At 39.7% G+C, this 16,466-nt stretch overlaps 1 protein-coding gene across 1 annotated transcript in view; it reads right to left on the bottom strand.

Annotated features, from left to right (window-relative positions):
* Positions 1 to 16,265, bottom strand: part of ccdc13 (coiled-coil domain containing 13) — a gene marked incomplete at its 3' end in the record, with an annotated part of 264,989 nt that extends 248,724 nt beyond the window's left edge. Inside the window, 1 exon segment of the mRNA XM_084120875.1 lies at positions 16,053 to 16,265. Coding sequence (XP_083977001.1) covers positions 16,053 to 16,095 — 43 coding nt within the window. The 5' untranslated portion in view covers positions 16,096 to 16,265.
* Between the last annotated feature and the right edge of the window lie 201 nt (positions 16,266 to 16,466).

Here is a 16,466-nt window from a genome sequence, read left to right as displayed (position 1 = left end):
CCACACAACAGCTCCATGTCCTTGAGGTGGCAAACGTGGTCAACCCTCGCAGTAAGTCCATGACTTCAAGTGACCCAACTGTTCCCAGACAACAGGTTCAAGCAAGAAAAAAATGTAAGTGTAAGTCGCCAAAGACCCTGGACTGCTTCAAGGAAGGGTCGTACATACACTCCAAACAGTGACCAGGAATGTGTTCTGGGAGGCTGGAGGGGTAGGAATAGGGTTGGGAACCTGTATGACCGGTAAATACCGGACCAAATCAGAACCAAGATTTCAGTGCCTCATTTGGTGTCACTTAAATGACTGAGCTGTCGAGGTGGTGGCAAGGGATGTCTTTGAGTGATTCATTAAACTGTTCATTCAACTAACACGTTCAAAAACGCTGATTTATTCAAAGATAGATGTAATGAAAAGAAGTGTTAATTATTTTAACTTTGAGCACTACTTTACAAGGCTCAGCTGAGAAGCAATGAGGCTCCTGGGCAATGCTGAAACTGATGCTTCACTTCATAGAAATCAGCGGCATTGATTTAATGCATTGACCAGGTCTGATGCCATTCATAGGAAATACCCTTAAACGTTAAAAGGATGACGTGACAAATATTTTACTTTCCTTGGACATGGCAAATTTTTCACAAACAAATGACTTGACCTGAAGGACAGACACAGATAATCGCACACACTCAGATCTCTCTGTTTAGGCTTGCAAATTGTAACGGTCACCAGCTGGAGTGCCCTTGAGAGCCACCAGAGGGCACTCCACACCAGACTATTATCACTCCCTCACAAACTACATTTCCCATAACTCACTGCCCGGACTCATCATCACTGATTACATTCATCTGTGTCTCTTCACCCTGTTAGTCTCAGCCTATTTATACCATGTTCACTCATTCACTCACTGTGAAGTTTTGTATGTTGTTGCACTGCACTTCTGAGCGTTTTCCCTGGTTTTCTTGTCTCTTGTTTTTTTTTAGATTTCTTGCCTGTCCCGTGGATTACTCTTGTGCCTCTAACCCCTGCCTGTTTTGTTTTGTTTTGGTTTGTTTGTTTGTTTGTTTGTTTGGACTGTCTTCCTGTGCTTGACCCTCTGCTTGTTGGATTACGATTCTGGATAACCCCTTTAATAAAAGCTGCATTTGGATCCTCTACCCTCGTGTCTCGGAGCAGTTTGTAACAGAAAACTTCGCCAAACATAGATCCAGCAGCCGAGAACTCACCAAGATGACTCCAGATGACTCCAGCAGCACATGACTCCAGATGACTCCAGCAGCACAGATTATCCCTGTCTCCGTCAGGGAGCCCGGCCCATTGAGGAATATATCATTGACTTTATTAAGCTGGCACATTTAACATCTTTTGATGAAGTTTGCCTAATGATATTTTTCCGTGGAGGACTATCTGAGCCGCTCAGCTCCTTTATGCCACTTCACCACCCTAGCTGGAGTCGTAAACAGTATATTGTCAATGCTCTTTTGCTGGCCGGTTCACCTCTCACTTTGGGTTTTGCAGAGGAGCCCCGCAAACCAACAGTATCCCCTCAGCCAGAGCTTCACGTCAGCCCTGCCAAGCCTGAGCTTCACGTCACGTCTGCCGATCCAGAGACTGTTCGCGTCACGTCTGCCGATCCAGAGACTGTTCGCGTCACGTCTGCCGATCCAGAGACTGTTCGCGTCACGTCTGCCGAGCCAGAGACTGTTCGCGTCACGTCTGCCGATCCAGAGACTGTTCGCGTCACTTCTGTCGATCCAGAGACTGTTCACGTCACGTCTGCCGATCCAGAGACTGTTCACGTCACGTCTGCCGAGCCAGAGACTGTTCACGTCACGTCTGCCGATCCAGAGACTGTTCACGTCACGTCTGCCGAGCCAGAGACCGTTCACGTCACGTCTGCCGAGCCAGTGTCTCTGGACAAGATGGCCGCCGCCAAGCCAGTGTCTCCGGACAAGATGGCCGCCGCCGATCCAGTGTCTCCGGACAAGATGGCCGCCGCCGAGCCAGTGTCTCCGGACAAGATGGCCACTGCCAAGCCAGTGTCTCTGGACAAGACAGCCGCCGCCACGTCGCCTGAGCCCTCAGCAGAGATGGCCGCCGACACGCCTGAACCTGAGCCCTCAGCAGAGATGGCCGCCGACACACCTGAACCTGAGCCCTCAGCAGAGATGGCCGCCAACACACCTGAACCTGAGCCCTCAGCAGAGATGGTTGCCGACACGCCTGAACCTGAGCCCTCAGCAGAGATGGCCGCCGACACGCCTGAACCTAAGCCCTCAGCAGAGATGGCCGCCGACACGCCTGAACCTGAGCCCTCAGCAGAGATGGCCGCCGACACGCCTGAACCTGAGCCCTCAGCAGAGATGGCTGCTGCCACGCTGTCTGTTCCTGGTCCTGTTCCTGAGCCGGTGTCTGCTCCTGTTCCTGAGCCGGTGTCTGCTCCTGTTCCTGAGCCGGTGTCTTTTCCTGCCCATAACCCCATAGCCGCCCCCAAGGAAATTTTTTGGGGGGGGGCAGGAGGTCCCTTGTTAGGCACGGCCTCCATGGTCTCCTGAACTGTCTGGTCCGCCCTGTAGCTCTGAACCGCCAGGTCCGCCTGGTCCCCCTGAACCGTCTGCTCCGCCCTGGCCGCCTGAAGGGTCGTCTCCTCCCTGGCCTCCTGAAGGGTCGTCTCCTCCGCCCTGGTCGCCTGCACTGCCTGCTCCACCCTGGTCGCCTGCACTGCCTGCTCCACCCTGGTCACCTGCACTGCCTGCTCCACCCTGGTCGCCTGCACTGCCTGCTCCGCCCTGGCCTCCCGTCTTGCCGCAGTCTCCAGGTCCTCTTCCGCTCCACGGGCCTGGCCTTCCATCCCGCCCCCGGGTCCGCCTCCGCTCCACCTCCCTCCTGGACAATTTTAGAGCATCTGGAAGCCGCTCCTTTGAGGGGGGGCTATGTAACGGCCACCAGCTGGAGTGCCCTTGAGAGCCACCAGAGGGCACTCCACACCAGACTATTATCACTCCCTCACAAACTACATTTCCCTCACTGACCGGACTCATCATCACTGATTGCATTCAGCTGTGTCTCATCACCCTGTTAGTCTCAGCCTATTTATACCATGTTCACTCATTCACTCACTGTGAAGTTTTGTATGTTGTTGCACTGCACTTCTGAGCGTTTTCCCTGGTTTTCTTGTCTCTTGGTTTTTTGGATTTCTTGCCTGTCCCGTGGATTACTCTTGTGCCTCTGACCCCTGCCTGTTTTGGTTTGTTTGTTTGTTTGTTTGTTTGTTTGTTTGGACTGTCTTTCTGTGCTTGACCCTCTGCTTGTTGGATTACGATTCTGGATAACCCCTTTAATAAAAGCTGCATTTGGATCCTCTATCCTCGTGTCTCGGAGCAGTTTGTAACACAAATCCATGGAGCCTCTGTACAAATCACCATGATAAACAGTATTGTTATCATTATTAACTTATTTAACATTTAATACACATGCACAATGTGTAAAACAAGGGCATACGCTAATGAAAAAAGAAAAAACGTGAATATCATGGTTGCTGCGGGCGCTTGCTGTCCTCTACTAATGCCTTTTATTAGTTCTGTAACTGTTATTTAGTGTTAAATTATTGTAGTTGGGTTAGGTCAGTGGCTTTGGTTTTGGTTTTACTGTGAATTTGTTTGTTTTGTATTAACTTATTTATATATTGAAGTATACTTTTATTTAGTATTTACTTTAAACTTTTAATATATTGTAAATTTTAATATTTTTTCAATAAAAAAGTTGTTCTTTAATGTCATCCATTGAACTAGAGCTAAAAATTAAACACATAAAAAACAGCAAGCCAACAAGACTGACTTAGTAAAAGACACAGAACAAGACAGAAATTAACCAATCACAGGGGGAACTAGGGGTGGGGTCAAGATAGAGTAGACTAAACACAAACAGAAGAGCACATGGTAACCCAACACAGAGACCATGTGCTCAACCAAAACAAGTGTAAAAGAGACATGGAGCACCAGTGCCAGGATTCCAACACTGGAAAAAACAGACTAGACAGAAGTGACCAGATCCTGACCAAATATGCTCCAAATACAACACCCACAAAAGACAAAAAGAACCACAACCTGGAAAAATAAACCTGCATCACATAATCCTGACAATACAAATAAAAACAAGACATGAGTGTCAGGACCCTGAAACAACATAAGTCTGTCTGGATAAAAGTCTGTCAAATGCATAAACCAAAATGAAGACATTTAATCAATAAACAAATTAGTACAGTGTTTACCTAAACTCATGATCAGTGTGTCCAGTTACGTTTAGAATCCATTGACCGGTCACTCTTCATGGACACACAGCTGGGTTGAGAATCACACATTAATAATTATAATGCTAGTTAAATAGATAACTGTTCTGTGAACTAAAGAGTTCCTCAAATCCGGCCCTGGAGGGCCACTGTCCTGCAGAGTTTAGCTCAAACCCTGATCAAACTCACCTACCTGTAATCTTCTAGTTAATCTGAAGACTTTTATTAGCTTCTTTATTAGCAAGTGTGTTTGATTAGGGCTGGAACTATACTCTGCCGGGCAGTGGCTCTCCAGTGCCGGATTTGAGGAACACTGCACTAGTGGATACTCACAGCATCAGCTATATACGGGAGGTTGAGATAATATACCAACAAAGTCACATAGTGACATAAGATGAGCCTCAAGTGTCCCTGGTGGTCAGGAGGAATGAAACAAAATATTTTCAAACATGTTTTATGCCAACCCTTTTACATGGCAGGTTTTGAGGTTGAGTGTCAGAGCAAACGATGGCCTTTTATAGAAAAATATCATTGAACTGCAACACATTATTTACAAAGGGTATTCCTGTACTTTGTGCCAAAAGAACTGTAAAACTGTTTATGCCATTAAAATATTATGCTGGTAAATCAGAAGAAAAGCAACCATAAACTCCTGTAAATATGACGTCAGAAGCCAAATATCCAAACACAAAAATCGAAATAGTGTTATCCCAGCACAACTGTTAAACCCGTCTGTCTATATCTTTTTCTAACTCAATGTCTTGGCGTTCTAAATGCAAATTCAAACTAAATATGTCTACTTTAGTCTACTTTAAAACATAAAAAATGATGTAGGCTATAGTTTGCAAAACACAGTGGTCCTGTGGAAAGGTGGAAAAACATTGTGTCTGTAAAACACCTGTGTGGAAACGTATCTGTGGACAGGTCTTCATAATGCTGACCTCTAAATCTAAATGAAGGAAACTCAACACATTGATAATAGTGTCAAGATGTTTCTGTTCTCATAAAATGCCAGCATACGCCGATAGATTGTACTTTATACTTTGATCTTTGATAACCACCTCAGGTGAACAGAAAAGGGGTGGGCGCAATCTTTTCCCCTGACCACAGCCTTTTAGAGAGTGTTTTTACCTTTTTATTATGATAGGACAGTGAGTAAACAGGAAGTGAAGTGGGAGAGAGAAAGGGGGACGGGATCGGGGAAACTCGACCTCGGGTCACCTGAGCTGTCCACAAGGCTACAAGGGTATTTTAAACTTGACTGCAATGTTTTATTCTCCTTCATTCAATGCATATTGCCTGTCATCGCAGATTAAAATCTAAAAATCTAAATGTTTATTGTATTTATGAAGAAAAGGCTCGCACCCAAGGCTCTATCACCTATTGCCTCAATGATGGACAGTGTCTTTGTATAATTGCAGAGGTGGATTGTCAGCAACAGCCATTTTAGGACTGTTTGTGATTTGGTCTTAGTGACTCAGGAGTCCTCTTTACTACCCCTAACTTTTCACAGATGTGTGAGCTGCTTTTAGCACTAAAATGCTTTGTAAAATATTCTTAACAGAAACGTTTAGGAGTACTACAATTATTACTGACATTATAGAGTTTCTCCAAAATCGGCAAGTTAGGAGCTACTTTTAGAATTAAAATGTTTTGTGAATATTGCCCCTGATGATTTTTTAAAGATTATGTTCTGATACGTAAAAGTAAAACCATAGATTCCAAAGAGGGTGAACTTTCATACACATGCGATACATTTACATATTTATATACTTAAAATAAATACCCTGCAATTTTACTTTTAGTATACTAAACTTGTATACTTACAGTCTGCTAAATTGGAACAACGAATTTTCTACTTAATGTATTTTAGTTATCTGGAAATAGTGCTGAGGTCCAACTAAAGATACACTTAAATAGATTTGATTGTGCAAAAGTGGAACTATTGCAAGTATACTTTAGGTACACTATAAATATCTTGGTTTTAAAGACTGATATTATACGGAGAGCATACTATCCTTATTAATAGTGATATATTAAAACACATTTTAGGCTTAATATTAAGAAATGTGCATAGTGCAATAAAGAAAAATGCTCAAAATAAAGTTTGCTTGTTTCGACTTTCTGATTGGTGTGATTTTTTTTTTTGTACAGCATCATGGGTAATGTAGTTTTCACCAAGAATGTAGCTGTTAAACAAATATTTTAAGTTAATTAAGCATAGTTACTTGAGCATTTTATTCAAGCAGAAGTTCAGATATGGCACAATGTAGTAATGTGGCTACAGACAGAAGCTGGCCAGAGGACAATGGCTCCCCCCCGCTGGGTCAGGGTTCATCCCAGTCTTTCTTTTTTACTTCATCTCATTAGGCTCGGTATAGTTTCTTACATTCTTTCATATAATGTGATATCTTACTAATAACAGTAATAATAATTTCTGAATAATTATGTCCTATTCATTTCTGGCTTACTACTCATCGGTACAGTTAAAAACTGTAATTAAAAAAATAATAATAATAAATAAAACATTTTAAATGTTTACTGTCTCTGCTACTAAAACCTGATTTGTACCTTTAACATATACTGACATCCACCATAATAACACTCATGGTAAAGAGAAAAAAACACATGATGAATCAAAGTTATAATACTGATATATAGAAGGATATATAGAAATAATACAAAACACCAACATGGTGACACACATGACACTAAAATAATGCTTTTAACAACATAAGATGTGACATAAATCCTTAATGTATAGGCCAATTATAGGTTTGTAAACATTCGGGATGCGTGCGCATAATGGTTGCAGAAAACCCAGATGAGATTTCCTTTATAACGGCTAGAGAATTACACAGATATGGATACGGTGCACAAAATAGTTAGATATAAAATATAATAGTTTATATTGATTTGATGTTATGTTCAAAATGTTCTCTGTATATTACAACAGCTTGTCACCCAGCGAAAAGATTGGTTATTGATATTCAACGAAATTAGAGTTAGTGAGTGTGATACGTCTTACAGATCTGTTTGCCACAGCACCTTGTCAATGGTTCAACGATGAAACGAAATGGCCAAGCATTCATTAAACTGCTTATTTGCTGAAATCATACAACTGTTGTTATATGTATAGCCTAAAGCACATTTTAGACCGATGTGTTTCATACATTATGCCATTTTGTGCAAGTTAGGGTCATGCTGCAGCCATTTTAAAGTTGAGCTGTGGGTCAGGATGGGAAAGACGGAGAAGTGTTATACTTCAGGGACAAATATGTGGATTAACACATCCAAGAGAAAGGTGAAACCAGCCAGACTGAGTGAGGTTTCTGCCAGACTTCAGAAAGGCTAAGAGGACAGACACCCAACTGCAGCCATTCAGAGTAAAGTGCAGAAAGAACAATGTAAAAGGTAGACACAATCTGAATGTAGACAAGATCATGTCATGTACATATAACAAGCAGGTATTAATACGATTTTTATAACCGGTCTTTTTTCATTAATTGCCTTTTTAGTTGCAATATTGTACAAATGAAGCATCTGAGGGTGTATTCGCACAGGTTGTTCCAAGGTGTTTGGACGTTAAGTAGCCTATATTAAAGGAGTAGTTCACTTTAAAATGAAAATTCCGTCATCATATACTCACCCTCATGTTGTTTCAAACCTGTATGACTTTCTTTCTTCTGCTGAACAGAAAGGAAGATTTTTAGAAGAATGTCAGTAACCAGGCAGTTTTTGGGTCCCATTGACTTCCATAGTAGGAAACAAATATACTATGGAAGTCAATGGGACCCAAAAACTGTCTGGTTACTGACATTCTTCTAAATATCTTCCTTTGTGATCAGCAGAAGAAAGAAAGTCATACAGGTTCGAAACAACATGAGGGTGAGTATATGATGACAGAATTTTCATTTTAAAGTGAACTACTCCTTTAAGTTAATTAATATTACTCAGTATTTAAATGTATAATTTTAAGGTGTTCATGCCATGGTGTAATTATTCAATTAAGTAGTAGTACTGAGTAATGTAATTGCGGCAATTGCTTGAATGTGAGTTCATTATTATTCCTAATGAAAAACACAACAACAAAACAGTACAATGACAAACTAGCTTAAATAGGCGCTTTTACATTTCGCTATGAAAACAAGTCTTCCTCATATGGCACAATGTCAAAATGTCATGGCTCCAGTCAGACAGAAGCTGACCAGAGGACAATGGCTCCCCCTTCTGGGTCAGGATTCATCCCAGTTTTTTTATTTTTTTTAAACTTAATCTCATTAGATTGTGTACAGTTTCTTACATCCTTTCATATTAATGTTTGCACTTACTAATAACTGTAATAATACTTTCAGAATAATTATGTCCTATTCATTTCTGGCTTACTCCTCATTACAGTTCAAAACTGTAATTAAATGTTTTTTTTTTTAATAAATATTTTTTTTTACAGTGGTTAATCCAAGTAGCAAGGCTGCTCTGCAACTAAAACCTGATTTGTATTGTTTTAAGTCCCCCCTGTGCTGAAAATCAAGTTTTTAATGGAAATGTAATAGCAGGGTCATTGGAAGATGGCGCCGTTGTCTTTGGCTTGCTGTCTGTCTCTCTGGATTTCTTTTTGCTTGTCTGCACACAGTCATATATTTCCTTTTCTTAATAAATCAAAGTGTTGCCTACCATGTCACCACACCGTGTATGTACGACCGCCAGACGTTGCTTAACATTAGAACAACAATGGCATTCTGCTATAAGCAGTGTTGGGGTAGTTACTCAAAAAAAGTAATTAGTTACTAGTTACTTCTGTAAATTGTAATGAGATTACTTTACTAGTTATTGCGTTTGAAAAGTAACTTCACTACTTATTACTTTACTTTCCCGTTTCTTAATTTACTGTGTAGATACATGGACAAACATCATAGCCCTATCGTCACCTGTCTGCATAGTGTTTATTGTATAAATGTGTACAAAATGGCATGTAAAACTATATGAAAGAACAATATCCCCGTCTGCACAAAGAAATATGCCTCACTGTAAAATCCACAAACAACAGGATAAAGGAGGCTATGGTTGGGTCATTTAAAGTTTCAAAACACAGGCTTTGGGAAACATGAGAACAAAACTCTTCTCCTGAGAACAAAACCAGCTTTTTATTAGGTTCATGGCAAAAAAAAAAAAGAAAAAAAGAAAAAAAAGAAAAGGAAGTGGTCAATGAAAAATATAAAATTAAAGGTCACTTTATCCCATAAAATAAAATCTTAATTTAAAATATACTTAATCCCATAAAAAGGAAACAGAAAATGCAATTAATTAAATAAACAGAAAATTCGCGTCATCCCAAAAACATTATTTTCCCCTTAGCTCGCTCTCCTCTGCCTCCTGGAGATGTGGCTTCCAGAGGCGGTAACATACCAAGTCACAAACTCTTGAACCTATTAATGAATTATTGTGGGTTGCAATTATCACAATGCACCAAACAGAAAGTGCAACAAAAGTGCAACAGTGAAAACAGAAAGTGCAACAAAAAGTTCCATTCAATTCATTTTATCTCTCTATTCTTCGAAATAACGATTGTATCGCATAAGTAAAAGTCTTTCGAATCTTTTATCTGACAGCCTGTTCCTCCTTGGGGTCAGAACAACACTGCACAGGCTGAAAAGCCTTTCAACCGGTGCACTTGACTGTATTGGAGTGTTGTACTGCTTTGCAATTTCCTTAATCCTGGGGAACTGTGGGGAATTGTGACTGGAGGAGGCAGGGCTCTGAACTGCTCGTCTCATCAGTGGCTCTTCAGGAATCCGGATACGACACTCAGAAATTAGCATGGTTTTAACAGCATCCCTTCTCATCTTTGAGCCAGCGGAGCTTGAATTTGGGCATTGTGGCAGCAGCCATAAGAGCATCCTTGCTGTCCAAGACAGATGCAAATCTGTCTTTGATCGCCTTTGATATGAAATAGTACATTGATTAGACAAACATATACAGTTCAATTAACCGCTTTTATAGCCTCATAAATTTGGGCTACATCAACTATATTAAACCGTAGGCCTATAGCCTACACTGCAAGCTATTATTTAAGGCGGCACTGATAAAAATGATTTTGTGGTGAAGTAAATACTACAGAAAAAAAAAGAAGTAATTTACATGAAAAAGTTCAGGCAAGAATAAAAACAAAACTAAGTAAATTCTTAATTCAATGTTATATTGTTTGTGTGAAATGTATTGAAAAGGAAACTTCAACTAAATAGATAATCAACCTTTTCCTAGCCAAGTTAAAATTACTTTTATTATTCATTTAACTTAGTTAAGTAGAGTTTACTTAAAGGTAGGGTAGGTAGGAATTGTCTAAAAAACTTATTTTCCAAATTTGTTTAAACTTTATTTATATATCAATACATAATTAAAATGTAAGTACTCTGAAAAAGAAAGTATAAAAATCGAGTGTCTGTAGACCTCTCACGACTGTTTTAAAGACAGCTATTTAAGTTAATTAATTTGAAGGAGTCACTCATCAGCCGACCCCGCCTAAACAAGCTAAGCTTTTCTCAAGTCTTGGAGCGCAGCAGGTAACACAAAACAAAATGAACAGGCCAGTTGCAGGGTTCATTGTAGAAGACATGCTTCCCCTGTCGACCATTGAATCACCTAGGTTTAGAAAAATACTAGATAAAATACCTGCGACTCGCAAGCCAACATCCGACAGGAAAACATTTTCCCATTACCTGGATAAGTGTTATTCCGACATGGAATCGAAGCTCAAAAGAACTTTCGAGTCCCTGGATCATGTGTCTACCACCGCAGACATGTGGTCCGCCAACAACAAAAGTTATTTAGGAATGACGGTGCACTGGATAGACAGCATTAGTTTTAAACGCGAGAAGGCTGCTCTTGCCTGCAAACGGGTGAGAGGAAGACACACTTACGATGTCATAGCTAGCGAAATAGAACAGGTTCATTCAGCCTTTGGACTATCACATAAAGTAACAGCATGTGTCACTGATAATGGCAGCAATTTTGTAAAAGCCTTTAGAATGTTTGAATCCCATCCTGATGATGGGTCTGACTCTGACGAGCCATCTGATGAGGAGGGGGAGGAGGAGGTCACTTTTACTGATGTTGCCGAAGCACTCTCCACAGAATCAGATGAGACATTTTCACTGCCGCCTCATCTGCGCTGTGCAGCACATACACTAAACCTGATCTCAAAAAATGACCTGGGCCCGGTTTCCCGATAACGCTCACTCTTAGCGTGCTAAGAAGACTCGAAAGATATATCTCACCAAATTTGTTTATTTTCCTAAGTGTGTTCCCCAAACTATACCTTAGGAAGCTGCTTAAGATATACCTTCTTAAGTGCGACGTGACCCGGCGCTGTCCGTGCAATGGTGCTGAATTGTTTGAAATCGATGGCTCGAGAATCAATTATTCTCTCGTGCAGGGGCTGTTTATGTGAAAAAGCGGTGATCTTTATAAAATAAGCACTTCAGAAATAGTTGAAATTGCAATTTATTATGATTATTGGATATTATAAAAAATAATCCAAACTATAAAAGCCTATAATAGCCTAGCCTACATATTTTAAAATTGTAACATATATTGCTGCCACAATGACCTTTTCAAAAATTTACGTGCCGCATTTTCATTCCCATTTTTGTTCGCTGAGGTGGAGCTGCGATGAAATATTGTTCTTGTGTAAATACTTTCCAGCATTTCAGTAATAAAAGTTTACATCTTGCGTACGGTGCTCGGCAGTGACCAAAAAGGATTTAAACCGTGAATTTTGAATCTCTTGTAAACTCGGAGATGTGGATTCAGACGGCAATTAAATTACCACACGACCTGTTTGTCAAAAAACAGAAGGTACTAAATTGGCCAGGGATTTTTACGCGGATTGGGTGAGAAAAACACTGATATTATGGATTCGGACGGCACTAAAATCACCGCCTTACCCCTGTAAATGTTTAAAATACCGGACGAGCCCATGAGAAACAATATTAGCGTCCGAATAGGACTTAACTGACAGTAGCCTATGCTTTCACTGGCCTTTAAAAGAGCATTTTAATTCAATTCATAATATTGTATAATAATATAATTAAAAATCTAACAACAATCAGTGTAATGACAATTTTATTATTTGCATGAGAACACTTGAATTAGCCTATTTTAATACTGTCTGGGTGTATTAAAACTTCAGAATTATATTCATTTAGACCTGCAACAACGCTAAGAGAGAGCTACGAATGGTCCAGACCAACCTTACGAAAGTGTGACTTACAAAAGATATACTTAGCGTACGAACGTTTCGGGAACCGTCCCATAAGGTTAAGAGAGAGGTTAAGGAATAGGTTAAGAACTACTTAGAGATAAGAACCCTTTGGGAAACCGGGCCCTGGAGAAATGGCTGACCAGTAACAATGACTGTAAAGCACTTTACAGAAGTGCTCTCGCCAAGTGTGCAGCTCTCTGGACAAAAACTAGTCGCTCTACTGTGGCTTCAGACCAGGTTGAGGATGTGCTAAAAAGAAAGCTCATCATACCCACTGCTACACGCTGGAACTCGACTCATAACGCCTTATCTCTCATCACAGAAATCCCAATCAGAGATTTAAATTACCATTTTTTCTAGACTGAGTGTAAAGGGCATCACTGAGCAAGAGAATCAGTTCCTGGCTGAAGGAATATTGTGCAGTGTCAAAACCTCTTGCTGCTGCATTAGATATACTACAAGGAGAAGATGATTGCTACTACGGCACCCTCCTGCCAACCTTGGAGATTCTCGTGTCAAAGTTGCTTGCGTTGAAGGATGGTCTTTCCCAGATGACAGCTGGCATGCCTGGTGCTATTGTGCAGGTAAACACATATTGAATAATAAAATGAATAGGCCCTACACAGAAAAAAAAAACAATAAGTTAAATTTACTTAGTTTTTGCACGCATTTTTTTAAAAGTAAATTTCACATATGGAATTAAAGGTAGGGTAGGTAGGAATTTTATAAAAAACTTTTTTCCAAATTTGTTTACACTTTCTATATACATCAATACATAATTAAAATGTAAGTACTCTGAGAAAAAAAAAAAAAAAAAAAAAAAAGAAGAAGTATAAAAGTATAAAAATCGAGTGACTCTAGACTGTTTAATCTGCATTAAACACAGCTCATTATTTCCATTCGGGACGAAACAAAGGATTGGCTTAGGCGACTGTCACTCTCTCTCGCAACCATGGCAACCACCCTTTTGCTACAGGATCTGCCCACTTGCGCGCACCCGTTTGATTTGAGGAATTCAAGAGGCACGGAACCTAGGAATAGCAAAACAATGGCAGAGAAAGAGCAATCAAAATTCACATTACCAGCATATGCAGTTAGCGAAGGCAAACAAGGCAAAAAAAGGAAGAAAGTACTAGAAAAGGTAATGAACAAAAAGTCTTTGGATAAACAAAGAAATAAAACGCGTGTCAATATCGGCGTGGCTTTCCAGCGATGGCGAGAACTGAGGGACCTCAAGGGGCTGAAAAGTGACTACTCGATGGCTTTATTTCTGCTGGACAGGTAATCTTTCTTTTTGTATTTTGATTATACATATTTTGTTTATGTTTTCATGAAGCATGTATCATTAGCACACATAGCTGCCTAATATAGCTAACATAACATTACTTAAAAGTAACTTGAATAAATAAATTTAGCAATATCAGAGGGAATATTAGGATGATTTAAAGCCTACAATGAAGAGTGGATTCAGTGAAATCATGCCGTTTGGTTTAAGAATGTAATATATTTGATAAAAGGTCAAAGCTTTGTTGCAGGGAGCTTTGAGAATGGAAGTTGCATTAGGTAAAATAGCACAACCAGATTAGTTTGCAACGGAAAACCATATCCCAGACAGCAACATAGTGTCGGCCCACATCTGGGCCGTGTGTAATCCATGTGTACCAGATGTGGGCTGGATCTGGGCCGACACCATGTTGCTGTCTGGAAAACTCTATAATTTTTGAATTACTATGTACCCTTGTGAAAAAAAAAAGCACTTATTGGCATTGGATGTGTACCTGTAGTATCTTGAAGGACCTGTAGGTCCACTCTCAGATAATAACATTGATGAATTATAAAAAGCCACTTAAGTGTACACACCGTACACTTTCATAAGTGTCACACCTGCCAGCCAAAGTGCTTATGATATATACACACACACACAAACATTAACAAACCAATGACATACAGGTGGATGTAATCACACTAAAAGTTGATCTTAATTTGATCTGTTGTAGCCTACATGTTATTCAATATTAGTTCATGTTTCATTGCATGTATATTTTTAAATGCATTACATAAGATGAAATATAAATTATATTAAAATATATTTTAGTTGACCATAAATGCACAGTAAATATCAGTACATTCAGCAGTGCACTTTAACCATATTTCAAAGACAATACAAGTAATTATGAAATGGATTACAAATAAAGATGTACTTCAGTCAAACAAAGGACTGCTTAATATACATTTAAAATATGCATAAACATGCAATTAAGTCTGAAAACATTACATTCTTGCACTTAAGTATATATTTTATATTTTTTATAGGTTTATTTTCAATAATATATACGCTTCTTTCTAAAGCATGCTAAAGTGTACTTCTTCACAAGGACAGGTAAAATAAAAGACAACATCTATACTTTAGCTTTAACTTTTTTTTAGTTGTAACCTACTAAATCAAGTCAGTTGATGGAGGAAATGGCATGGAGAAAAAAAACCACGCCTAAAACAGCAAAGGTGCATCACCGTATAGCTGAAAAGTTGTCTTCAATCCGTGTGGAGCCTAAAAATTGCAGTCACAAAAATACTACAACTCTTTTAGGAACTCATGTTGAGCTACAAGTTAACCATGATAGTCTGTTAGTCACTAATTAAGTTCACCTGTGTTTCATTTAGCTCCCTTTGTTTGCCTGTTTATATAGAGCACTCAGTTTATTCAGTTCTTTGTCTTGCATTGCACAATGTGTGTAGATTATGTCCATTGTTTTGTGTTTATTAAAAGAAGTACTGCCATAGATTCCTCTTCTCTTCATTTGGTGGCTCATTTGTGACTCATTAATTCTTAGTGTACAATTCCACTTGACGTTCATGCTTGACACCACTTCTTATAGCAGATATTCATCTGACATAAGTGAAGAGCTGACAGTTCTTCTTTTTCAAGAAACCATTTGATGTACAAAGGTTTCTTTGGTTTCTCTGATGTACCAAGCCTGACAAGCCTATATTACACATGCAGTTGGACTGTTATTTAATTGTCTTTGAAGGCAGACGTAAACATTTCTAAGGGAATGATTCTTTTATGGCATCGATGTTAAAATCGATTGATTGAATGCAGGTAAGGTGGGACACTTTTTGTTAAATGTTATACTCATCAGTTCACTCAATGCATGTGTTAAGTTCAAAACAACTAGAACATGTTATGTTGACATGAAATTGTATGAAATTTGAATATCAGATATCTTAATGAACTCTACAACATATTACAAATGGAACTACAACACATGCAACAACAAATAGGCTAACAAAAATTCAATAAGAGGAACATTTAAAATGGTAACCATATTGTAAAACTTTTTTTCTGTCTGTTGCACACTGTAAATGAACTTAAATTGTGTCCATATTTTAAAGCGTTATATTCTGCATCTACATTTTAATAATAATAATAATAATAATTTGTTACATTTATATAGCACTTTTCTGGGTACTCAAAGCGCTTTACATGGAAGGGGGAATATCCTCAACCACCACCAATGTGCAGCATCCACCTGGATGATGCGACGGCAGCCATATTGCGCCAGAACGCCCACCACACACCAGCTTAATGGTGGAGAGGAGACAGTGATGAAGCCAATCAGTGTATGGGGATGATTAGGAGGCCATGATGGACAGAGGCCAAGGGGCAAATTTGGCCAGGATGCCGGGGTTACACCCTTACTCTTTTTCGAAGGACATCCTGGGATTTTTAAAGAGAGTCAGGACCTCGGTTTAACGTCTCATTGGAAGGATGGTGCTCTTTGACAGTATAGTGTCCCGATCACTACACTGGGGCGTTAGGTCCCACATAGACCAAGGTTGAGCACCCCCTGCTGGCCTCACGAACACCTCTTCCAGCAGCAACCTGGTTTTCTCAGGAGGTCTCCCATCCAGATACTAACCAGG

This window comes from Abramis brama (genome assembly GCF_963993115.1).
Source record: "Abramis brama genome assembly, chromosome: 7".
In the NCBI taxonomy this organism is placed as follows: domain Eukaryota; kingdom Metazoa; phylum Chordata; class Actinopteri; order Cypriniformes; family Leuciscidae; genus Abramis; species Abramis brama.
This window is presented reverse-complemented; position numbering and strand designations above follow the sequence as displayed.